At 40.0% G+C, this 25,904-nt stretch overlaps 1 protein-coding gene across 2 annotated transcripts in view; it reads right to left on the minus strand.

The window, feature by feature from the left end:
* Positions 1–25,904, minus strand: part of plcg2 (phospholipase C, gamma 2) — a 224,792-nt gene continuing 198,888 nt past the window's right edge. For both annotated transcript variants that reach the window (XM_068049178.1, XM_068049179.1), the window contains 6 exons: positions 22,672–22,796; positions 20,298–20,412; positions 17,930–18,103; positions 15,049–15,137; positions 12,297–12,520; positions 1–4,183 (listed from right to left, as the gene is read on the minus strand). In XM_068049178.1, the coding sequence (XP_067905279.1) occupies positions 4,132–4,183; positions 12,297–12,520; positions 15,049–15,137; positions 17,930–18,103; positions 20,298–20,412; positions 22,672–22,796 (779 nt within the window). In that variant the 3' untranslated portion in view covers positions 1–4,131. The remainder of the gene's footprint in view (positions 4,184–12,296; positions 12,521–15,048; positions 15,138–17,929; positions 18,104–20,297; positions 20,413–22,671; positions 22,797–25,904) is intronic.

The following is a 25,904-nucleotide window of genomic DNA, read 5'->3' on the forward strand; positions in this document are numbered from 1 at the left end:
TATATGAAGGATTCTTTATTTGCACATGTTAAATAATTGACAAAAAGCAAAATTTACAATGTTCAGAACTGATAAGTTTCCTTTAGATTGAAATAATTTCACTTTTTAAGATAACTTAAAACTACCTAACCTTCAATGAACTGCTGCAAAATAAACCTACTGAACCAATTCTCAGTATAAAATCTAGGTTTTGTGTCTTCTCTTGAAAACGATTTTCAGAACTACTTTAGCATTGTTTTTTCCTATAATATTCAAATGCATTATCCAGTTTTAGTAAACCAACTACTTTTACAGAATTAAAACGGGCCATGGTTCACTCTTTCAGAAATAATTCAAATAAATTTATCACTTGCTAAAAAAAAAATTGCCTGTCCATGGACTCACGCCTCATTGTGAAGATTTCGTAATAAGGTGGAAGACTAGGCCACCCTACATTTAACTCTTAAAACACCATAAACAAGAAAATACATTAATTGAAGTTACAGAAGACAACAGATAACAGTCAAAAAGTAAAGTAAGAAAATATAAATATAGCTATTCAACAATTTCCTCTGAGCAGTTCAAGGCATTCTGTTTTAAATACTAAGTGAACTGCATCCCTAGTTTTTGTTTTAGAACCAAGTGCTCTCCACTGATGGTTCATATTCTAAACTGCATTCTTACAATAAAATATTTTATGAATTTCAATGAAAAACTGGACAGTAAAGGAAAACAACACCAATACATTTATATTGAAAAAATTGGAAATAGACGCTAGATCAATATTTGTAAAGAGAAAAGAAAAGTTATACAGTTCTGATCTGTACCCTTCATTACGTGCTGTCTCGTCTACTGTATGTTTCCAACACTTATAGCTTTATTTCAGGTTTCCCGTGCTGCAATTTTTCTTTGTCATGCACCAGTAATTGTAAAATAGATTCTTACATATGCAACAGTCTAATATCTCACCTATTTACTGTGCGAGTGGGTTTTTCTACAGAATAGCATTGACTCCCTGAGCACATTGCATTTACCTAGCATTTTGCATAATATGAGCCATTTCCTCGCTATTCAACTTGAATAATCATTGATAAAATCTTATATTTCAATAGATCTCAACAATATCTATATTTGTTCAAATTGGAGATGAAAACAAATGTAAGTTTTTCCACGGTCTGCAGAGAATGATGCAAGTGCACAGCATTTTGAAAATTCAAAGCCAATATGTGAAAATTCATCAATTTTTGTTCAACCCTATTAGCAAAATCAACAAATAGGGTGTGATACTTAGTTCTGTTTTTGAAATGCTGGAACAAACATTATTTTAGAATAATTGGCATTTTTTTGCATAATTAAAAATAGTGAAATTTAACGATTACAATATTTTCCAAATGTACTCAGAGCAATGTTCAAGAAAACATTTAGAAAAGATTTTTTAAAAATGCATTTTCTGTTTTATGTTTAACATTGATTTCTACATTTCTAAGGAATTAAATTGCAGACTTTTGACACATTACAGGATAAGGCAGATATTCGATATATTTGGCTTTGCACTCACATTAAATTTAGCTTTAAACAAGAAAACAATAAACAGTGTCTCCCACATCAACTTGGCACACTATATATGTCAGTATTGAACTTCACACTACATATCTCAAACTACTATCACCTTTAAAATGCCATTTTTTGTTAATTTTGTTTCTAACATGAAAAATAACAAAACTCATGAGAGTAACTAGCTAACATGGCTTCGATAAATTTGCAAACATGTAAGAATTCTGCATACATTAAAAATTTTCCACTACTTCGATTGGATTTAAAGTGGACAAAAATACATTAAAAAAATTACACAGCACATTTATAAGTAAAATGTACATAGGACAAATAACTTAAAAGCATTTTGTTTATAATGAAAACTGCTGTAAATATATATTGTGGAAATAATTGCTATGTGTAGTTGCACTGTAAACGCTTTTAAACGGAATGTATGTATGATTACACTACATATAGAGACTGTAGCAATTCTTCCCCCACTGTGATTTAGATTTTTATCTGGAAAATAATTTCCCTTTTTGTGGCTGAAGGTCCCTTTGAAGGCATAAAATACAGGTTTCTCAAATACTTGCACTGCAGATTTCTCCTGGTAGGCTGGCATGAATACTAGTCACAATTTGCAAATAGGGTCTATACCCAGCGGCAGCGCCAAGAAAGTGTCACCAATTAGCTTGATGCTTTTGGAACTATCACAAAGACTCTCAGGAGGAGACAAGCCAGTGTGTGTTGGGCCAGGAAAACTACTGCAATTAACTGCGGCAGGTTTTGCTCTTCCCTCCTCATACTACTAATTCCAACATGGCAAGACTAATTCCAAAATAGGCTTTTAATACTAATAGGCTTTACAGGGAAAAATTAGAATAACATTTAGCAGAAAATATATCACAAGCTGCAAATGGACCACTGTCTGTATTAAGTTAACCAAAAACATTTTAGCATTAGGCAAGGGAAGGAAATACTTAATATTTTTGAAGTTGAATAAATTAACCAAAACCATTCTATATAGTGGACAATCTAAGTGCCTTATTTCATCAGAGGTCAACTGCACAATATTACAATAATGCACATGCAGGCAATCTGAAGAGCATTTACATTGGAGAGTAACGTTGCTGGCAGGGAAAAATTTGAATTTTGCATGGCTGCATAAATTAAGCCGCACAAATAGAAAAAACAACTTCCTTTATAAAATGCTTCATTGTCAAAGGAAAAAAAAAACTCATTGCTCAGCCTAGTGCTTTAAACTAATATGTACATGGAAGCTTGTAAACACAAAAAGGCAGTTGGCTTTCTGGACTCTATTTACCTGAAACATTGAACCATTTGATATGGCTGGTGTAAAATGCACAGCATGCTGTGTATAATACTTCGAATTTCCACCTCAATCCTATGATGCTATCAGTTTAATAAAAAATTAATCACTAAGGCTTGCAATACACTACTTGGCAATAACTGAGATGCTAAGCATAATCTTGAAGACAAATTATGTCTTACAGGACAGTTGTCTATTTCCTACACTGATGAAATCATGAACTGAGTTTTTAGTATGTTGAAGTATTGTAGAGATGTACTGCAGTCTTACTGTGCTGTGACCAAATAATTCTGCCCATATTTCCCATTGAACTGTACATAATTTTGAAGCTTAGATAACATTTTAAAGAATAAAAGCAAGGTTTTGGCAGTTGCTAGGGTTTCCACTTCTCTGGTTTTGTACTGGGCATTCCATTTTCCCTTCTGAAAACTTCTAAACATGTAAACCAAAGCACCAAAGGTCCATTTTTTTCTGCATTATATGATGGCATCAGTTATTAAGGCTTTCAATTAAATTGCATTACAAGCCAACATCTGAACTCATGTCATGTCCCCACATCATGTCCCTCCTCCACCTTGCCCCATTGCTTCCCTTCCAGTTTTGGAACTGGCAAAAGGTGATGACGTTAAAAGTAAAGCATATTCAATTTTGTACGAACCTGCTACATGATGCACCATGTATCAAATTAGTCCTGATTCTTGACATCTATTCATATGTCAGTAAAGCAGTTTATTTGATTTTGGTTTAATAGTTAAATCCCATGAGTAATCTGCAATTACTTTGAAGTCTTGGGTCCTGCCTTCTTATTTATTGTCACTGAAGTTCAAATTTGATCAATGAACTCAACTTCACAACAGAACAACATTGATTTGAAGGAACAAAGGCCATTTCGTGAGAGGATAGAACTGCACTCTACATGATTCTGCAGTTACACTGAATCCCATGAGATTTTTCTTAACATTGCATGTAATATCTTTTAATTGATCGGCTGTTGGAGGACAGATTTCTTTGAAAGCCATTGATGTCAATAGGCAATTTAATCAGGAAGGAAAAAGAAAGAGCTTTATGAAAGTGGGAAGACAATCAATGTTTTTCACTATATTTCATGATCCTAATTACCTGACAGAAATAATAACTAGGTATAGTGCAATAAATTTACTGAATACATTGGTCTATTATTAACCATTGATTTCAAAATTTGCTGATCCCTTACTTTACAGTAAACATATTTTTGCTATACATTGACATTCATGCTGGCATCGTGAAAGGGTGGCAATGGCAGTCTTCTTTCATGTATAAAATTTGGTGCTGTTAGCAGGTCTCTTTTCCTTGTCCTTACCTCTGAAAATGGAAAATAGCAGAAAATCTCCCTGTTAATTATTCAACTCATTACCATGAAAATCGAGCAAAGAATCAAACAGTCATTTCAAAATTCTCACGGTGACATTTTTGTAGCCCAAAAATGACACATTTTTATTAAGGAATAAGAGCCTAGAGAAGGATAGCATTATTTTTCTTCGAGCAGAGAAAGTTATGGGGATATTTAACCATAGAAACCATAGAAAAGTTATGGCACAGAAAGAGCCCATTCAGTCCATCTATCTGCGCTGACTGAAAAAACTAGCTGCCCAATCTAATCCCACCTTCCAGCACCGGGTCTGTAGCCTTGCAGGATACAGCACTTCAGGTGTAGGTCCAGGTACCTTTTAAATTAGTTGAGGGTTTCTGCCTCCACCACCGATCCTGGCAGTAAATTCTAGACACCCACTACGCTCTAGGTGAAAAAGATTTTTTTCATGTCCCCTCTAATCCTTCTACCAATCACCTTAAATCTGTGCCCCTTGGTAATTGACCTCTCTGCTAGGGGAAACAGGTCCTTCCTGTCTACTCTTTCTAGGCCCCTTATAATTTTGTACGCTTCAATTATGTCGCCCCCTCAGCTTCCTCTGTTCTAAGGAAAACAACCCAAGCCTATCCAATCTTTCTTCATAGTTGCAATTTTCAAGCCCTGGCAACATTCTTGTAAATCTCCTCTGTTCTCTCTCCACAGCAATTATGTCCTTCCTGTAATGTGGTGATCACAACTGTATGCAATATTCCAGCTGTGACCTAGCCAGCGTTTAATACAGTTCCAGCATTGGATCCCTGCTTTGGCATTCTATTCCTCAGCCAATGAAGGAAACATTCCATATGCCTTCTTCACTTCAGCTACCTGTCCTGCCACCTTCAGGGACCTGTGGACATGCACTCCAAGGTCTCTCACTTCCTCTACCCCTCTCAAAACCCTCCCGTTTACTGTGTACTCCCTTACTTTGTTTGCCCTCCCCAAATGCATTACCTCACACTTCTCCGGATTGAATTCCATTTGCCACTTTTCCGCCCACTCAACCAAACCATTGATATTATTCTGGAGTCTACAGCTTTCCTCTTCACTATCAAAAACGCAGTCAATTTTTGTGTCATCTGCAAATTTCCCAATCATATCTCCCACATTTAAGTCCAAATCATTAATTATATACCCCAGCAGCAAGGGACCCAACACTGAGCCCTGTGGAATGCCACTGGAAATTGCCTTCCATTCACAAAAACATCTGTCGACCATTACCCTTTGTTTCCTTTCACTGAGCCAATTTCGATTCAATTCACCACATTCCCCTGTATCCCGTGGGCTTTTATTTTTCTGACCAGAATAGAGGTGTTCAAAATTAAGAGATGTTCTGATAGAGTAGAAAGGGAGAAACTGTTTCCACTGGTAGGAGGGTCGATAACCAGAGGACACAGATTTAAAATAATTGGCAAAGAAGCCAGTGGGGAGATGAGGAGAAATGTACTTTTTTTTCATTTGTTCCTGGATTGTGGGCGTCGCTGGCTAGGCCAGCATTTATTGCCCTTCGCTAGTTGCCCTTGAGAAGGTGGTGGAGTGCTGCCTTCTTGAACAGCTGCAGTCCGTGTAGGGTAGGTACACCCAAAATGCTGTTAGGAAGGGAGTTCCAGGATTTTAACCCAGTGTCAATGAATGAACGGCGATATAGTTCCAAGTCAGGATGGTGTGTGAATTGGAGGGGAACTTGCAAGGTAGTGTTTTTCCCATGCATCTGCTGCCCTTGTCCTTCTAGGTGGTAGAGGTCGTGGGTTTGAAAGGTGCTGTCTAAGGAGCCTTGGTGAGTTGCTGCAGTGCATCTTGTAGATGGTACACACTGTTGCCACTGTGCGTCGGTGGTGGAGGGAGTGAATGTTTGTAGATGGGGTGCCAATCAAGCGGGCTGCTTTGTCCTGGATGGTGTCGAGCTTCTTGAGTGTTATTGGAGCTGCACCAATCCAGGCAAGTAGAGAGTATTCCATCACACTCCTGACTTGTGCCTTGCAGATGTTGGACAGGCTTTGGGGAGTCAAGTGGTGAATTTCTCGCTGCAGGATTCCTTGCCTCTGACCTGCTCTTGTAGCGATAGTATTTATATGGCTAGTTCAGTTTCTGGTCAATGATAACCCCCAGGATGTTGATAGTGAGGGATTCAGTGATCACACTGCCATTGAATGTCAAGGAGAGATGATTATATTTTCTCTTGTTGGAGATAGTCATTGCCTGGCACTTGTGCGGCTTTATTGTTACTTACCACTTATCAGCCTAAGCCTGGATATTGCTGCACTTCTGCACAGAATGCTTCAGTATCTGAGGAGTTTCAAATGGTGCTGAACATTGTGCAATCATCAGCCTTATGATTGAAGGAAGGTCATTGATGAAGCAGCTGAAGATGGTTGGGGTAGGACACTACCCTGAGGAACTCCTGCAGTAATGTCCTGGAGCTCAGATGATTGACCTCCAACAACCACAGCCATCTTACTTTGCTCTAGGTATGACTCCAACCAGCGGAGAGTTTTCCCCCTGATTCCCATTGACTCCAGTTTTGCTAGGGCTCCTTGATGCCATACTCGGTCAAATGCTGCCTTGATGTCAAGGGCAGTCACTCTCACCTCACCTCTTGAGATCAGCTCTTTTGTCCATGTTTGAACCAAGGCTGAAATGAGATCAGGAGCTGAGTGGCCCTGGTGGAACCCTAACTGAGCATCAGTGAGCAGGTTATTGCTAAGCAAGTACCGCTGACTGGCACTGTCAACGAAACCTTCCATCACTTTACTGATGATTGAGAGTAGACTGATGGGATGGTAATTGGCCGAGTTGGACTTGTCCTGCTTTTTGTGGACAGGACATAGCTGGGCAAATTTCCACATTGCTGTGTAGATGCCAGTGTTGTAGCTGTAATGGGACAGCTTGGCCAAGGGCACAGCAAGTTCTGGAGCACAGGTCTTCAGTACTATTGCCGGAATGTTGACAGGGCCCATAGCCTTTGCAGTATCCAGTGCCTTCAGTCGTTTCCTGATATGACGCACAGTAAATCTAATTGGCTGAAGACTAGTATCTATGATGCTGGGGACTTCAGGAGGAGGCTGAGATGGAACATCAAATCGGCACTTCTGGCTGAAGATTGTTGCAAATTCTTCAGCCCTATCTTTTGCACTAATCTGCTGGGCTCCCCCATCATTGAGGATGGGGATATTTGTGGATCCACCTCCTCCTGTTAGTTGTTTAATTTTCCACCATCATTCACAACTGGTCTATGATCTAGAATGCATTGCCTAAAAGAGTAGTGGATACAGATTCAATAAGAACTTTCAAAAGTGTAACGTATCTCTACTTAAAAAGGGAAAACATTGTCGGACAGAGGCAGGAGCAGGAGAGTGGGACAAATTGGTAACTCCTTCAGAAAGCTGGCAGAGGCATGTTGGGTCGAATGGACTCCTTCTGAGCTTTATGATTCTATCTTCAGAATGATGGCTGTGACGCCACTGTGAAACAGTGTGCTGTTGATAGGTGCAGTGAAATCGAAGAATCATAGACAGTTTATGGCACTGACCGAGGCCACTTGGCCAATTGTGTCTGTGGTGGCCAAAAAATCGATCCACCCAGTCTAATACCACCTTCCAGCATTTGGTCTGTAGCCCTGCAGATTATGGCACCTGAGGTGCATATCCAGATTTCTTTTGAATGAGTTGAGGGTTTCTACCTCAACCACACTTTCAGGCAGTGAGTTCCAGACTGCACCACCCTCTGGTTGAAAATAATTTTCCTCATCTCCCCTCTAATCTTTCCACCAATCACTTTAAATCTATGCCCCCAGTCACTGACCTCTCTGCTAAGGTAAATAGGCCCTCACCTCCACTCTATCCAGGGCCCTCAAAACTTTGTACATTTCAATCAGATCTCCCCTCAGCCTTCTCTGTTCCAAGGAGAACAACCCCAGCCTATCCAATCTTTCCAAAAGATGCATTTTTCCAGTCCCAGTAACATTCTCGTAAATCTCCTCTCTACCCTTTCTAGTGCAATTACATCCTTTCTGTAATGAGGTGACCAGAACTGCACACAGTACTGAAGATGTGGCCTAAGCAATGATTTATACAGTTCCAGCATAACCTCCCTGCTCTTATATTCTATACCTCGGCTAATAAAGGAAAGGATTGCATATGCTTTCTTAACCACCTTATCTTCAGGGATCTGTGGACATTCACTACAAGGTCCCTCACTTCCTCTACACTTCTCAGTATTTTACCATTAATCTTGTATTCTTTGCCTTGTTTGACCTCCCCAAATGCATCACCTCACACTTCTCCAGGTTGAATTCCATTTGCCACTTCTCTGCCCATCTGACCAGACCATCAATATCTTCTTGCAGCCTACAGCTATCCTCCTTGTTATCTACCACACGACCAATCTTTGTGTCCTCTGCAAACAACTTGATCATGACCCCTACATTTACATCCAAATCGTTAATATATACCACAAAAAGCAGGAGACCCAGTACTGAGCCCTGCGGAACACTGCTGGAAACAGCTCTCCAGTTGCAAAAACACCCTTTGTTTCCTGCCACTGAGCCAATTTTGTATCCACCTTGCTGCATTTCCCTGGATCCCATGGGATTTTAATTTTAAACAGTCTCCCATGTGGGACCTTGTCAAAAGCCTTGCTAAAATCCACAATCCTCACCTATCTTTCTTGTTACTTCTTCAAAAAATTCGATCAGGTTGGTCAGACAAGATCTTCCCTTAACAAATCCATGCTGACTGTCCTGGATTAACCCTGCCTTTCTTAGTGACAGTTTATCCTATCTCAGAATTGATTCCAATAATTTGCCTACCACTGAGGTTAGACTGACTGGCCTATAATTATTTAGTCTATCCCTCGCTCTCTTTTTAAACAGAGGTACAACGTTAACAGTCATCTAATCCTCCGGCGCCACACCTGTATCAAGTGAGGACTGGAAAATGATAGTCAGACCTTTCGCTATTTCCTCTCTTCCTTCTTTTAACAACCTGGGGTACATTTCATCTGACCCTAGTGATTTATCAACTTTCAAGGATGCTAATCCCATTAATACTTCCTTTCTCCCTATGTTTATCACATCCAATACTTTACACCTCTCTTCCTTAACTACAATATCTGTATCATCCTTCTCTTTTGTGAAGACAGATGCACAGTATTCATTACGAACAATTCCAACATCTTCCGTCCCTACACATAGTTTACCTTTTTGGTCTTTTATGGGCCCTACTTTCTCCTTAGCTATCCTCTTACTCTTGATGTATTGATAAAACAACTTTGGGTTCACCTTGATTTTGCTTGCCAATATTCTTTCATATTCTCTCTCAGCTTTCCTAATTTCCTTTCTGATTTCACCCCTCCACTTTCTACAGTAGTGAGTTCTCAGTGCCGGACATAAGCTTTCCTTTTCTGCCTTGTAAGCTCCTTGACATCCATGGGGCTCTAGATTTGGCCATCCCACCCCTTTTCTTTGTGGGAACATGTTTACACTGAACACCTTTGATCTTCCCTTTGAATGCATCCCACTACTCTGACACTGATTTACCTTCAACCTGATGTTTCCAGTCCACTTTCGCTAAATCATTCCTCGGTTTAGTAAAATTGGCCTTTCCCCAATTGAGAAATCTAACTCCTGTTCTATCCCTGTCCTTTTCCATAATTTTGTTAAAATTGCCTGAATTATGATCACTACCACCAAAATGCTCTCCCACTGCCAGTCCTTCTACCTGCCCATCTTCATTTCCTAAAACTAAGTCTAAAACTGCATCCTCTCTTGTTAGACTTGCTACATACTGGGCAAAAAAGTTCTCCTGAATGCACCTCAGGAGTTCTGCTCCCTCAATTCCTTTCACACTAAAACTATCTCAGTGAATATTGGGGTAGTTAAAACCCCCTACTATTACTGCCCTATTGTTCTTGCACTTCTCAGAGATTTGCCTATATCTGCTTTTGTATCTCCCTCTGACTGTTTGGGGATCTATAGTACACTCCCAGCAGGGTGATTGCCCCTTTTTTGTTCCTTAGCTCAATCCATATGGCCTCATTTGATGAACCTTCAAACATATCATCCCTCCTCACAGCTGTAATGGATCCTTTGACCAAAATTGCCACTCTCCCTCCTTTCTTATCCCCTTCCCTATTGCTTCTGAAAACCCTGTAATCAGGAATGTTGAACTGCCAATCCTGTCCCTCCTTAAGCCATGTTTCTGTAATAGCTATGATCGTGATACAGGCTCTGTAAATACTTCTATGGAACAAGTTGAGGTTGATAAAAGATTGATGAGAAGACTGTATTCTGCATTGCAGGGCCCCCATTCAGAATGCCCAAAGACTTTCCATTTGGGAGCATCAGTACATCATTTAATAGCTCAGATTAGCCAGTTATGTATAACTTATTGCAAACTTTTGCTTTAATATAGTTGTACTTTGCACATAAATGAAAATAGTGATATTGAGAAACATAGGATACATATGCTAATATTTCCCTCTGCATGTTAGTTTTACCAAAGTAAGTGCACTGTTTACAATCCATTTGATTACAATATTCTTAAATATATTTATGATCGACGTACAGGGGAAGATAACAGGGTGAAGTCTGATAAGGTATTAAATTAAGATTACATGTAGACAAAGCCAGCAGTATATATTTTAGATAACACATAATTGTACATTCACATCTATATACTTTTATTTGTAATATAATTGAAGTTAATGTGAACAAATTTATAGATACGGGTCAAAATCATGGAACTCCCTATCTAACAGCACTGTGAGAGTACTCACATCATATGGACTGTAGGAGGGGTTCAAGTGGACAGCTCACTACCACTTCTTAAGGGAAATTGATGATGGGCAATAATGCTGCCCTTGCCTGTGACACCCACATCCCACGAACCAATAAAAATGGGAACGGTTGTGCCAGTGAACATCAACCCAAGCTCGAGGAACAGCACCTGATCTTTTGATTAGGCACTCTACAGCCTTGCGACTGAACATTGACTTCAATAATTTCAGAGCATGACTGGCCTTTTAAAAAATTTTTTATTATTTTATTTTATTTTTTAAACATGTGCCTGTTTTTCAAGTGGACGGAGCTGCTCATTATTCTGCCATTAACACTTTCTCTGGACTAATGCTTTGTCTTTCACCACAAGCATTAACACACTGTTTGCCTTTTTCCCATGACAGTTTTGTTATTTAATCTCTCCCTATCACACACCTTCCCTTTTGTTCTCTTCCCCACCACCACCACCCACTTCACTTGCTTAAAACCTAATTATTTTCTAACCTTTGCCAGTTCTGATGAACGGTCACAGACCTGAAATGTTAACTCTGCTTCTCTCTCCACAGATGCTGCCAGACCTGCTGAGTATTTCCAGCACTGTCTGTTTTTATTTTAAAAAAGGTAACGGGGTCGACTTTGAGTATTGGGTACCTGATCAGTGGAACACGCTGGACAGTCGCCTGTAGCTGCAGCAATGTAGTGGCCACGGTTTTGAGACCTCAGTCTCATTTGCATGAACAAAGCAGGGTGCCAAATGGGGACTCATCTCGCCAGATTAATGCTAGCTAATATTGCTAGTACCCTGGCCAACAACAAGTGTCTGGGGGCGAGGGATTACGATTGCACAGTGGGTGCCCAGAGGCAGCAGCGGGTCAGATTATTTTTGTGGGGCACACCTTTTCCTCTGAGCACTACAAAAAGAATTTCAAACTTACATTTTCTTGGCTTCTTCAGCACCATTGCCCATGGAATTAATCAAAGCATACAGGGCACCGGTTCCAACATAAATTGGCAATCAGGGTCCTGGGATATTAAAAGTGGCCTACTGCTAGAAACAGACAGGTGCTATAGGCGCACAGTGATAGGTCCCTTTCAAAATGCTGCCTGCTGCATCGCTGGGGCTAACGGAGCGCTAAGGCTACCAAATCCACTTTGAGGTTGTTACCATCCTATTAACACAGGGCGCAATAAGTTAAAATCACAGCAAAACCTTTTGAAATCTGTGAGAGATATACAATCATCCTTTCATTTAGTTTCCCTGAGATTTTGAAGGATTATAGATTTCATACACTTACCTTCTCTTTGGAACTTCTGGCAGCTGATCCCTCTGACCTCCGCTCCTTCCGGCTTGCATTGTATAAGAATCGTATAACATTGGGTCAAATTGTCGCTGACGGGGTCCACTGCTACTGTATAATCCATCTAAAATCCGTTGTCTATTTGGGGCAGTATCGTATAGCCCTTCAACTGGCCGCTGCCGTAACTGCTGACGCGAGGAGTAAAGTTCTTCTTCACCTTCCTATAATGATTGAATAACATGTTTTTAAATGGGGGTTTAATCTAATCCAGCTAAAAGCCATGTGGTCATTTTTCAAGGATGTGGTTATGGGACTGCAGAATAGTATAAACATAACCCTAAATCTGCAACTTATTTGAGTGTCTGTGTGGCCTTTTCGGTGGATCATTTCCCAACAGTGTGGTTTCCCTAGAGGAGGAAATGATCTTCGCTTTACAAGCTCCTTAATTCATATCAGGATAATGTCAGATCTGTTGCTAAATTAATCGCACTGCAAGAAATAAATCCACCTTCTTATGCTAAGTTTGCTGTGGTTGTTTCACTCAATAAATAAGGTCATACACCAATAAGAAACACTTTAAACTTTTATTTTGAGAATTGATTGAAATTTTAGATCTCACTTGCATTCTTCTACTACGGTAATGAATTCGATGACCTATTTTTCTATTGGTTTACTGCTATCCCGCTTGTACTATCAAAACTATAGACTATTTCACAGCATATTATTGGCTATTAGGAGTTTCTTATTGTACCCTGAATGTGTATATTATCATGCTTCTGTATTTTTAACAATGACCGATTTGGATTTTATTTATGTGAATATTATCCTCTGTTAAAGTCAATGTGACACAACATGAAAGGATATAGTAGTGAGTATTGATTAAGTGGAAATAGTATAAAGCAAGAATGTGAAATTCTCAAAATAAAAAAGTGAAAAGGCCGAATTAGGTACGTAGATCCGAGACTCAACAATTTCGCTCCAAATGGTTTACTTCAACTGTTAGCAATATTAGTAGACAAATGCATTCATATAATATTCCTCTGTCCACTATTTTAGTGAATCCATTTAAAATAATGTCCATGTTAAAATAGTGAACAAAGGAATGTCCGACAATAGCATTTAGGGCTGAATTTTATCAGCGCTCCGCGGCAGCGCGCTGTGAAAGCAGCAGCCTTCCGACGCATTAAGTGCCACTGCCGAGTCCCCGTGATATTACGTGCGGGTGCTCGTTTAATAGAGGGGGCGGAGCGGCCGGCCCTGATGTTGTAGAAGGTTCAAGCCCTTAGCACAAATTTTACATTTTTAAAGGCATATTACATTTAATTTGTTTTTAATAAATAATTAGAAGATGGAGGCCCTTTCCCAACACCCCCCACTTTGCCCTTTATTCTGAAAAGTTATTTTACTCCTGACCCGAACTTTCCCCCCCAACCTTCTCACATTTGCCCTTGAACCCCTTCCCATCATCCCCACAGCCAATAAAAAGTGTTTTCTCTACTCCCCTACCCCTCCCACCCTGTTAATTTTATTCCTCCCTCTCCCCACCAGTGTCTCACCAACAGAGTTCCGAAGGCGCTCGAATCACGGTCGCTTGAACATAAAATTGGCGTGGGTCGGCCGGCGTTGGTAGGTAAGTTCATTTGCATTTCATTAATGCTTATTTCAATATTTAGATGAAGGCCCTGCCACCAAGCGACGGTGGGGGGGGGTGGGGGGGGGGTGCGGTGCTGCACCGAGGCATCTCTGCCGCCGCTAATATCCGGCAGGGCTTTCTCGACGTCGGGAAGTCGAGGCGAGCCTCTCCCAGCAGAATTTTATGGGCTGCCCCCCACAACCCCTGACGTCGAGGGGCTCGTAAAATTCAGTCTGTGGTGTTTGTTCAGTGCTGTTACCAATATTAATTTCTAGGCTAATAGCACATTGACCTTTGTGTTCGATCCACTAGACTTGGACAGCCCTGAGTTACACCAGTTAAGGGTAAATGGTAGTAGGATGTCAGATTATACAGTAAAATATTTTAACTGCTCAGGCAAGTAAAATTTCAGAATAATATGCAAGAGTCTGAAATCATGGAATACTATCAGACTCATTCAGAGAAAAACATCAGAAGCAAAGATATTAATGAGCTCGAAGCATATTCAATAAGTTAATGGCTAGCTTTCCACTAGTGCTGAAGAATGCCTTATTCTCATTTGTGGCTTTGTCTATTAGTTAACCATTTTTATATTCTATATTAGTTATGCTATTTTAGATCATTGTATCAGAACTTCATCTCTCTCCCTATCTAACTATGTTTCTTATGTATGAATCGCTCTGGGGTATTCACATCCTGAATAGTAATTTGATGGGGGAGATCACTGGCCCTTTACAAAGTCCAACCGGATTTTTATTCCATTGAAATTAATGCAATGAGAATTAGACATTCTGCAAAGCACATGCGATTTGCAACCCCAGGTGGTGAAGATGAAAATCCACCAATCTGTCTCTTTCACTTCCTCTCATTTTCCTATATTACAACAGTGACTACACTTCAAAAGTACTTGTTTGGCTTTGAAATGCTTTGGGATGTACTGAGGTCTTGAAAAGTGCTATGTAAATGCAAGTACTTTTTCTTTCACTTATCTGGTTTGGATTACCTGGAACATGCAGAAATATATTCATGTTCTCAATAATAAATGCTTCAAGGCCCAGGTTAAAAGTTAATATTCATTAAGCAATAATCTGAGTTCGAAAAATAGTCATTATTTACCCCTAATTGGTTCACTTCACACTGGATAAGAAGAGCTGCTAATTCTATATCTTCATTGTAGCCATTTTTAAGAGGAACAGATCTGTATCCTGGAGAGAAGATGGAAAATAAGCATTTACTAAATGTTCAAACTCCTGAACTACAGTGACATTTCAATTACATTGACAAACTGATATTACACCAGAACTCTTCAGAAATAATTCAGCTGTTCCTGTGCACAATGGCTCATCCTGCTTCATATTTGAAAATTTCAAATTTTTATAAAAGTGAAGATTTTGTGAATTTGAAATAGAACTCTTTTAGCTTTCTTTTTATTCATTCATGGCATGTGGGCATTGCTGGCAGGTCCAGCATTTATTGCCCATCCCTAATAGCCCTCAAGAAGGTTGTGTTGAGCTGTCTTCTTTAGTCTGTGTAGCTGCCTTTCAAAAATAATTATTTTATATTTTTGTGGGGAAATGACACAATACACAATTCTCTCCAGAGATAGTTCTGGACTCTTGGAGGGGGTAGCCAGCGATTAGCCACAGTCCTCGTGAGTGCCTCAACAATTCTCTCATTGATTTTAGATGTTTATACACGTGGTCTTATAGTCTTGTATTCTGTGGCATACTACTCCCACTTACAGCATGAACAAAAATGAATGTTTTGAAACATAGGAGACATGGGGTGGGGTGGGGTGGGGGGGGGGGGGGTGAATTTTATCCTGGTGGCAAGGGTCTTGACATCTGGATTAACTGACACCAATATCCCCGTGTCGCCTTTTCTTCGGATGGCCCGCTAAATTTAGTGCCAATCAGGCACTTAACTGGACAGCAGCAAGCCTTCCATGGGATCAAGGACCCCGGCGCTTCAAGTCCCACCCTTGCTGAGCTGCTGGCCAATCAGAGGCCGGCGGTTGCAATGCCACCGCAGAGGTGGTGGCTGCTGCTGCATGTGCACCTGCCGGAGGCCGAGAAGTGTCGCTGGAATCAGGCCTCAGATAGGTCAGGGCGTGAGAGGTCTCGCGGGTTGTGGGGGAGGGGGGGTCAGCAGCAAGGGCAAGGGGTATCCTTCAGCGGGCCTCCCCTTCCCCCCTTCCAGATGCCAGGTCCCTTGTTCAGACAATAAGTGCCTTTTAACCAGGGACCACCCCTCCACACCAAACCCCCGAGCCTGGAAGCAACCAGCATGGTTTTTCATGCCGTGCTTCCTGTGTGGCGAGAGGGCCATCCGCTGCATGGCTAATTACGGCTGCAATGGGAAGAGGCCCTTAATTGGGTATTAATTGCCCAGTTAAGGGCCTCAATTGGTGGCAGGGCGGGAAGGCCGTTCACAGGCCTTCCCGCACCGGACAAACTTTGGCGATGGCGGCGGGAAGCTCCCCTGACAACATCCCACCAGATTTTTGCTCTCCCCGCCTCCAAAACTACCGTGAGGGACAGCATAAAATTCGCCCCGCAATATCTATGGAAACTGTACTTTGTAGTGAACATAAATGAAAAGTAGAAAGACAGCAAAATTGTAACAATGTGAATTACTGGTTGTAAGTGCGGTGAAGATATGAAGACATTAGAATATGTGTAGCATAATTTTGTGGCAACTGACTGTGATGGAGACTGTTAATTAAATTTATTACATTTATTCCTAGTCTATTAATTTGATGAATACATACAATAAAGATAAATTATTATTAAAGACTAGACTAATATGATTTCATTTTCCTTTCCTGTTATGAACAATAGAAGATTTGTATTTAGCCATAAAAATGTTTCAAAGATCGTTTCATATAATGGAAGATTTTGCTCACTGAATTAAGCTTATGTTCACCATACCAGAGGTAGTGGTTAGCATATCTGTACTTCGCCAGAATCCAATTGAAATGCTGCAAACATTCATTCACATATAGATGACTCAAAGCCATATCAGATATGATAAACAGCAACTGTAATTTTGTTCATTAGAAAATTTAAACCAATACTGTATTCAATGTTGATGCTTGTGTATGCTGCACATAAACTACAATTAACCAGAATCTTATCTGTTGCAAATATTACGAGGGATACTTCAATGAAACACCAAATGATACCCCAGCCACACATTGCCCTTGAGACATTTCTGTGACTGATGCTCTAAATCTAACTTGGACTTCTAATTAATATATAACTTCACAAATTAATTCTATAAATTCATTATAAAATTCAGCAATACCACACTGAACACAAAATGCAAGTATAACTAGAAGAAAAGTTGAAATAAGGGTGGTTTTCATTGTACTAATGGCTTAAGTCATAGAGTCATTATGGCACAGAAGGAGGCCATTCAGCCCATCAAGTCCATGTTGGCATACTTTCAAAATGTAGACCCAAAAACAATCAGGGTAGGCAAGTGGCCTAGACATCTGAAGGTGAGCAGTTTTTTTAATATAAAAATGTAAGAATTGTCACCTTTATACAAAAGACTGAAAGTGTGTGTGTGTTTCTGGCAGCATGGGACAGATGGGTACCTGAGATGTGCCTATAGTGGTAGTAGCACCCATTGTCTCCATACAAATGAGATGGTTTTCCGCTGACACTGCAGTCACCAAGGGGTCAGAGCTGGAGGGCACATTTTCAAGGCCAAACCATTTACAACCAATACCAGCAGTAAATTTTTATTCATAATTTGTTGTCCCTGTGGAGCCCATTCCCTTCATTAAAATATAGAATTAACAATCACCTGGATAAAAATCAAGACGGTTGGAGGAAGCATGGGGAAGCCTTTGAGCTCTGTATTAGAAAATGAGTACACATTCTCCGAGCCTTATTTTGCTCCCAACTTAGCAAGATATCTGTCTTTATTCTGGTTGTATCTGGCTAAACCTGTTTACACTATCTAATATACAAGACTCCCTTTCACTGACCAGTTTTAATTCCTTTGATGGGAAAAGTAGCATGAGCTAAAAAGTTTGGATCACTGAACATGTCCTCTTCATACACGACAAATCGGAGAAAAGCTAAAGAGGGATCTTGAATGACAAATTCCTCATTTGCATCTTCCACTCCTCCTGACCAAACTGGGTTAAGGCCGTTATCATCTGGAATACAAACAAGCACATGATTCAAATCACTTAGCATTCATAAGGTACTTTCAAGATATAAAAATTCTATATTATTCCTACCTCATTTTATATATCACAGTATATTCATTTACATATTATGGCCCTTTTAGAAGCATTTAAATAGAGCAGAAATAATAATGAAACAGAATAATATTTTTCATTATTGAAGACATACTTTGCTATCCACCAGTTTAACCCCCTACCCTTTATCAAGACAAAAATTAGTGCTGTTAAGATCTTGACTTTGTATTCACTTTTGCTTGCATTTAGAATCACTGCAAGAGATTTACACAGTCTCTGCACACTCTGTCAAAACCTGAAAGCAAAAAGATTAAACTATTTTGCTGTTTCAGATTTTGACTGACCGACCTTTTTATTTATTTGCTCATGGGATATAGGCACAGCCAGCATTTATTGCCCATCCCCAATTGCCCCTGAGAAAGTGGTGGTGAGCCACCTTCTTGAATCGCTGCAGTCCATGTGGTGTAGGTACACCCACAGTGCTATTAGGGAGGGAGTTCCAGGTTTTTGACCCAGCGACAGTGAAGGAACAGCGATACAGTTCCACATCAGGATAGTGTGCGGCTTAGAGGAGAACTTGCAGGTGATGTTCCCATAGGTCTGCTGCCCTATCCTTTGAGATGGTAGAGGTCATGGGTTTGGAAGGTGCTGTCGAAGGAGGCTTGGTGAGTTGCTACAGTGAATCTTGTATATGGTACATACTGCAGCCACAGCACTGGCAGTGGAGGGAGTGAATGTTTAAGGCGGTTGATGGGGTGCCAATCAAGCGGGCTGCTTTGTCCTGGATGGTGTCGTGCCTTAAGAGTGCTGCAGAGCTGCACTCATCCAGGCAAGTGGAGAGTATTCCATCACACTCCTGACTTGTGCCTTGCAGATGGTGGACAGGCTTTGGGGAGTCAGGAGGTGAGTTACTCGCTGCAGAATTCCCAACCTCGGACCTGTTTTTGTAGCGATAGTATTTATGTGGCTGCTCCAGTTAAGTTTCTGGTCAATACTAATCCCCAGGATGTTGATGGTGGGGCATTCAGTGATGGTAAAGCTGTTGAACATTGCATTTCTATATTTGCAGTTTTTTCTTTTGTTATTTATTAATGTACCCACACCACAAGGAAGAACTGTACCCTGACCAATTTGATCTGATATAGGACAAAGCTACCATAAGGTGGAAGCTTTGATTCCCAGTCTGTGCTGAGCCAGCTGATCTCAGTTTGAGCAGCAGTTTTGGGGTGCTACAATTGACTAGAGGAACACCTGGGATAGGGAGGGAGAAGGTTCCTGCTCTAGGTTGCCATCTAGTGACTCCTGTGGAAGGTCTATGTATATGGAGAAAGTAGGTTTGGGCACAGCAATGAGACTGCTCCCTATGCCACCACAGCTGAATAGCTTGCACATACATAGACTGCACACACTCATTGTATAAATCCACACATTGGACAATTCTTTTTTTATTCGGTCTTGGGATGTAGATGTCACCGGCAAAGCCAACATTTATTGCCCATCCTTAATTGCCCTTGAGAAGGTGCTGGTGAGCCGCCTTCTTGAACTGCTGCAGTCCACGTGGTGTAGGTACAGCAACAGTGCTGTTAGGGATGGAGTTCCAGCATTTTGATCCAGTGACATTGAAGCCAAGTCAGGATGGCGTGTGGCTTGGAGGGGAACTTGCATGTGATGATGTTCCAATGAATCTGCTGCCCTTATCCTTCTAGGTGGTAGAGGTCGCAGGTTTGGAAGATACTGTTGAAGGAGTCTTGGGGAGTTGCTGCAGTGAACTTGTAAATGCCACACACTGCTGCCACAGTGTGCCAGTTGTGGAGGGAGTGAATGATGGATGGTGTGCCAATCATGCAGATTGCTTTGGATCAGTAGCTGAAGACTGCCACTTCTGATGGAAACAAGGCCCTTCTGAGGTTGCAGAATATTAGGCACATTTTTAAAAAACCAATCAGGACTAATTCAATACTGAGTCATATTACAGAAGTCATTTTATCAAAACATTAAGACAAGTTTTTCAGGACTAAATCAGAAATAAACACAAAAGCTTCAACAGCTGCTTTTTCATGTGTTAATTACTGAAACAATTTCTACACAGCACGATACAAGTTATTTTACACACACACCCCTACACACACACAGACACACACTCTCTTACTTATCACTACTGTTTTGAACTTCTTGTTCTCATTGTCAGCTCCACATAGTTCTATTTCTACAAAAGGGCAAACTATACTCCTGCCAGGTTTGGGTAGATGACGGGCACCGAGAAGCTGCAAAGATAGTGAGAACAATAAACACATTATAAGAAAATCCAACTGATATCCAATCAACATTATTGTAAAATAGGCTACAGCATGAAGATACAGAACTACTTTATAATTGTTTCCAAGAATGACTTACACAACCATCCCATGACTCTTATCACTTGTGATGGGGGCACAGTGACTTCAGTGGATATCTTCAGCAGTAATAGAGTTTCACTTAAACACATGTCACATTTTGGAACTCTAACTAATATCATGCCACTTCTTAAGATTTGCTAAGGATGTGCTAATACTACAGCTTTGACATCGCTATAAAGCAGATTTGAATGTGCAGCAACTCTAAAGTTGTGATATTACTATGGAGACTGAAGAACTATGAACATGCCTGTAAGATCACACATGCAGAGCTCTGTGTCATTGATGAGGTTGGAATTGACACTGAAGACTGGCAGTTGTGGTAGAAGTAAACCGTTCGTAAACCTTATGATATCACCTTGAATCACTCCAACATTTGCTCAACAACTAGTGCCTGAACTTTAAATAGGTTGGAAAAATGGTCTAACTATAGTATAGAATGATATGGAACAAAAAGAGGCCATTCAGCCTATTGTGCCTGTGCCAGCTCTTTGAAAGAGCTTTTCAATTAGTCTCACTCCCCTGCTCTTGCCCCATAGCCCAGCAAATTTTTATTCTGCAAGTATTTATCCAATTCGCTTTGGAAATTTACTATTGAATCTGCTTCCACCATCCTCTTTATAAATTTGAGAATCTTTTGCTTAAAATGATTACATGTAGGCCTTCATGTTTTGTAAAAAAAAAAGAGCAGAAATCTTAAAACAACTTAAGTACTTGCCAATCTTCCATGGTATTGCTCGTTGTAAGTTAGATGATACTAATATTTCTAAGGATTAGAGTGTTATTACAGTGTATTAAAGTGAACAAAGTATTATTGTGGTAATAATAAACTAAGCCACATTCACCCATCGCCCCTGTGCTTGCTGACCTACATTGCCTCCCACTTCCCAAACGTCTCAATTTTAAAATTCCTGTCTTTATGTTCAAATCCCTTCACAGCCTCCCCCTCCCATTATTTGTAACCACCTCCATTTTGACAACCCCCCAAGAATTCTGAATCTTCCAATTTTGACCTCTTCTGCATCCCCAACTTCCTTTGCCCTAACATTGGCGGCCGTGCTTTCAGCTGTCAAGGCCCTAAGCTCTGGAATTCCCTCCCTAAACCTCTCCGACTCTCCACCTCTCTGTCCTCCTTTAAGACAGTCCTTAAAATCCACATCTTTGACCAAGCTTTTGGCTATTTGTCCTAATATTGCCTCCTTTGGCATAGTGTCAATTGTTTTATTTGATAACACACCTCTGAAGCACCTTGGGATGTTTTACTATGTTAAATGCACAATATAAATACAAGTTGTTGTAGTGGTAAGTTACAGCAGTGATCACAAAGTCTAATTGTTAACATAGGGACAGGAGTAGCCCATTTAGCCCCTCAAGCCTGTTCTGCCATTCAAAGAGATCATGGCTGATCTGCGACCTAACTCCATGCACCCACTTTTGCTCCATATCCCTTAATACCTTTGGTTAACAAAAATCTATCAATCATTCTCAGATTTAAAATTAACTATTGATTTAGCATCAATTGTTGTTTGTGGAAGAGAATTCCAAACTTCTATCACTCTTTGTATGTAGAATTGTTTCCTAACTCCCGAACCAGCAGAAATAGTTTCTCCCCATCTACCCTATCTGATCCCCTTAATATCCTGAAAACTTCAACCAAATCACCCCTTAACCTTCTAAATTCCAGGAAGTATAACCTTAGGTTATGTAATCTTAGAGTCTCTTAAATCGCTGGACAATCAAAATTTAATAATTGTTTTGTCAGGGAATTGTGCAGATTGAAACATACTCAGCAGCTTAAAGCTGTAGTTCAGAAACACTGATCATTTTAAGATTGTTTAGCATTTACAGCAAAATGAGATCTGATGTCTGCAGTATTCATATAAATGTGATTAAAAAAAACAGAATTCAGTTTACAGAATAATTTCACACCCAAAAATTAAAATCTACCTCAGTGACTAAAATTCTGTACGAAATGTAATTTTGTTGTCCCGTTTTCAATGATCAAAATGACTAGGCATTCACTCCTGGAACTGGATGGTTGGCCACCCTAGCTTTTATTCTATTTGTTTGTATATAATTATTGAAAAGCAAATGGCACAATACTTCCAAATGTGGAATCAATTTCCTTACTTTTATTTTGACAGAATACGGTCGGTGCTGAATTGAACTGTCACTCCTCAGAGATTCAGGCTGCAGCACATAACCGGTTCTTCCGTTCATAGAAAATAAAGATTGATTCAACTGCACTGGTTTATCTGTAACAGAAGAATTGAAGCGCAGTATTAAGTACAATGAAGACTCCAAACCCCTGAAATAGTTCTCTCTCAGATATTACGTGTGAAGCTTGGAGAGTTTCAACATCCCAAGCACTCATGCCCTAGCTGCAGGTATCTAAAATTGGTGAAAAGCACATAACAAAATACAGAATGAGAAAAGTCAATTTAATCCATCAATCTCACACGTCGTGTCTAATTTACACTCTCATTTAATATCATGATGAAGCTGATTAATCAAGTAAAACATCTTAAAACAGAAGATTAAAATTTCTCCCTCCTCCCAAGATAACTAAAAGAAAAATACAGGCTTTGAAGCTAAACAACAATGATTAGGTGCACTGCATAACTGACATTTCCAAACAGAAGTGATGTTGATGGGGAGAAGGTGGCGCAGTGGTAATGTCACTGAACTAGTAATCCAGAGGCCCAGGCTAATGCCCTGGGGACATGGGTTCAAATCCCACCACAGCAACTGGAGGAATTTAAATTCAATCAATGAATAAAAAATCTGGAATTAAACGCTAGTCTCATGGTGCCATGAAACTATCATTGATTGTGTAAAAACCCATCTGGGTCACTAATGCCCTTTAGGGAAGGAAGTCTGCTGTCCTTATCTTGTCTGGCCTACACGTGACCCCAGACTCACAGCAATGTGGTTGACTCTTAACTGCCCTCTGAAATAGCCCAGTTGTCAAGGGCAATTAGGGACGGGCAACAAATGCTGGCCTTGCTAGTGACACCCAAATCCCATGAAAGAATAAAAAGAAAACTAAGACGTTTCTCAAGCTCAACAGGACTTCTGTGATAGAATACTTGTAACCTGTAATCCTGGGATTCCAAAGACGCCGAATAAATTGCTTGCATCCAGTGTTCACATCGTCTCAGAACCCTCAGTTTGATTTTCTGCCTTGCTTCCGCTGTCACTTATTTATTATGCTATCTGTACTATTTCATAGTAGAACTTTGTCTTATTCTCACTCACGCTAATACAGTCTACTCCTGTAATTCAGAGTATTTTACTTCCAAGGAAATATTTGCAGGACTATGGGGAAAGAACAAAGGAGCAGGACTAATTGGATAGCTCTTTCAAAGCGTCGGTACAGGCATAATGAGCTGAATGGCCTCTTTCACGGCTGTATAATTTTATAATAGCAGTACAAATAAAGCAATTTTAACAAAACAGCGTGGGAGCCTTTATTTGCATGGTTTCCATTTTAAGTAACATATAATTCACATTAAACAACTTCAAATTACGATGAGTTGTGTGTGGATCCTGGGTCTAGTAACACAATTCTAAGGTGCTCCCTTATTCTCTATAAAATGATGTACAACCATACAGTCAAAACTACCTTGCCATCAATTACTACGTAACAAATGCAGGGGTTTAGATATGTTTAAGTAAGAGCAGAAGCTCCACCTAGAGAATGTTGTGTGCAAAGACATGTCACTTTCTGATATTTAACCAAAATTAATGAAATAATTTAAAAAGCTTCACTGTAAGTGATATACCACTGGAGAACAATTAATTTTCAAAATATTTATAAAATATTATGTACAATGGCAAGATACACAGCTTATCTGACCTGTGAATTATGAGCTATTTCTTGTTCTTGATGGGGATAGGGTGGGAAAGTGGAATTGAGGTAGAATATCAGCCAAGATCTTATTGAACGGTGGAACAAGCTCATATTACCTTCTCCTGCTCCAAATTCTTACATTCTTAATCTCATTCAAAATAAAAGTAATTACGGCAGGGGAATTTTCACTCTTCATAGCAAAATTCGAAACACATTTTCTCATCATTTTCAGTGCAACAATGGATTAATTAATGAACAGCGTCATTTTTTTATTCTGAGGAAATTCCTAAGCAATTTACTCTAGTTTTATGCCAAATTATCACTTGGCCTGAATTTCCTGCATCATTTATTCTGCTGCCTAGTTATATCTGTGAAACCCTACTTACCTTACTAAGATAGTCATAACGTCATTCAAAAGACCAAAGAATGTGAATTTCCTGCATTTATGCCTGTTCTGAATAAGCGTAAACTTACATCCAAAATTTTAGGCACAGCGGAACCTGAAGTCACTATTCCTGGTGTTTTATACTGATTTGTTTTTTTAGATTTGCTCTGTATTTTCTATATTTTTGAATGTTTATTTATGCTAACAGATGATATTATATGAACAAGAGAAAAACTTCTAGGATTGGATTTTCTTAAACATGTGGTGCTTAATGTGCATAAAAGATTGTTTGGTGATTTCACACTTTCATTTTCATCGTAGCAATAATAATTATTACGAGAGTGACTACGCTTCAAAAATGTACTTAATTGGTTGTAAAATGCTCTGGGATATTTATTTATTTTTTATTTATTTAGAGATACAGCACTGAAACAGGCCCTTCGGCCCACCGAGTCTGTGCCGACCAACAACCACCCATTTTTACACTAACCCGACAGTAATCCCATATTCCCTACCACCTACCTACACTAGGGGCAATTTACAACAGCCAATTTACCTATCACCTGCAAGTCTTTGGTGGTGGGAGGAAACCGGAGCACCCGGCGAAAACCCACGCGGTCACAGGGAGATCTTGCAAACTCCGCACAGGCAGTACCCAGAATCGAACCCGGGTCCCTGGAGCTGTGAGGCTGCGGTGCTAACCACTGCGCCACTGTGCCGCCCTTTTTTTTAATAGAAAAAGGACCTTCGGCCCACCGCGTCCATGCCAACCATAATGCCTATCTATACTAATCCCTCAGGTCATGAACAGCACTATGTAAATACAAGTTGGTTCTCCTATAAAGAGGGTTCTAAAGAAGGATCTTTAGAACTTTCCTTGGATCCAGACCGGTTACACTGATGTCTGCTATTTTAATGGCAGGTTTTTCCAATCTGAGTTATGCTAATGAGATCCTCAGGAAATTTTAGTGTGCTTTGCTCTTGGCCAAATTGGCATAGAAATCAGTGTAAATTTCGGCATAAGTCAAATCGAGGAAACTGTAGCCCATTCCTTAAACATATTTCTCTAGAAAGGGTAAACAGCAGAAATCTTGCCCCATGATTCTTTTTGCTAACAGATATATT

The sequence above is a fragment of the Heterodontus francisci genome, chromosome 17, assembly GCF_036365525.1.
Source record: "Heterodontus francisci isolate sHetFra1 chromosome 17, sHetFra1.hap1, whole genome shotgun sequence".
Lineage (NCBI taxonomy): Eukaryota > Metazoa > Chordata > Chondrichthyes > Heterodontiformes > Heterodontidae > Heterodontus > Heterodontus francisci.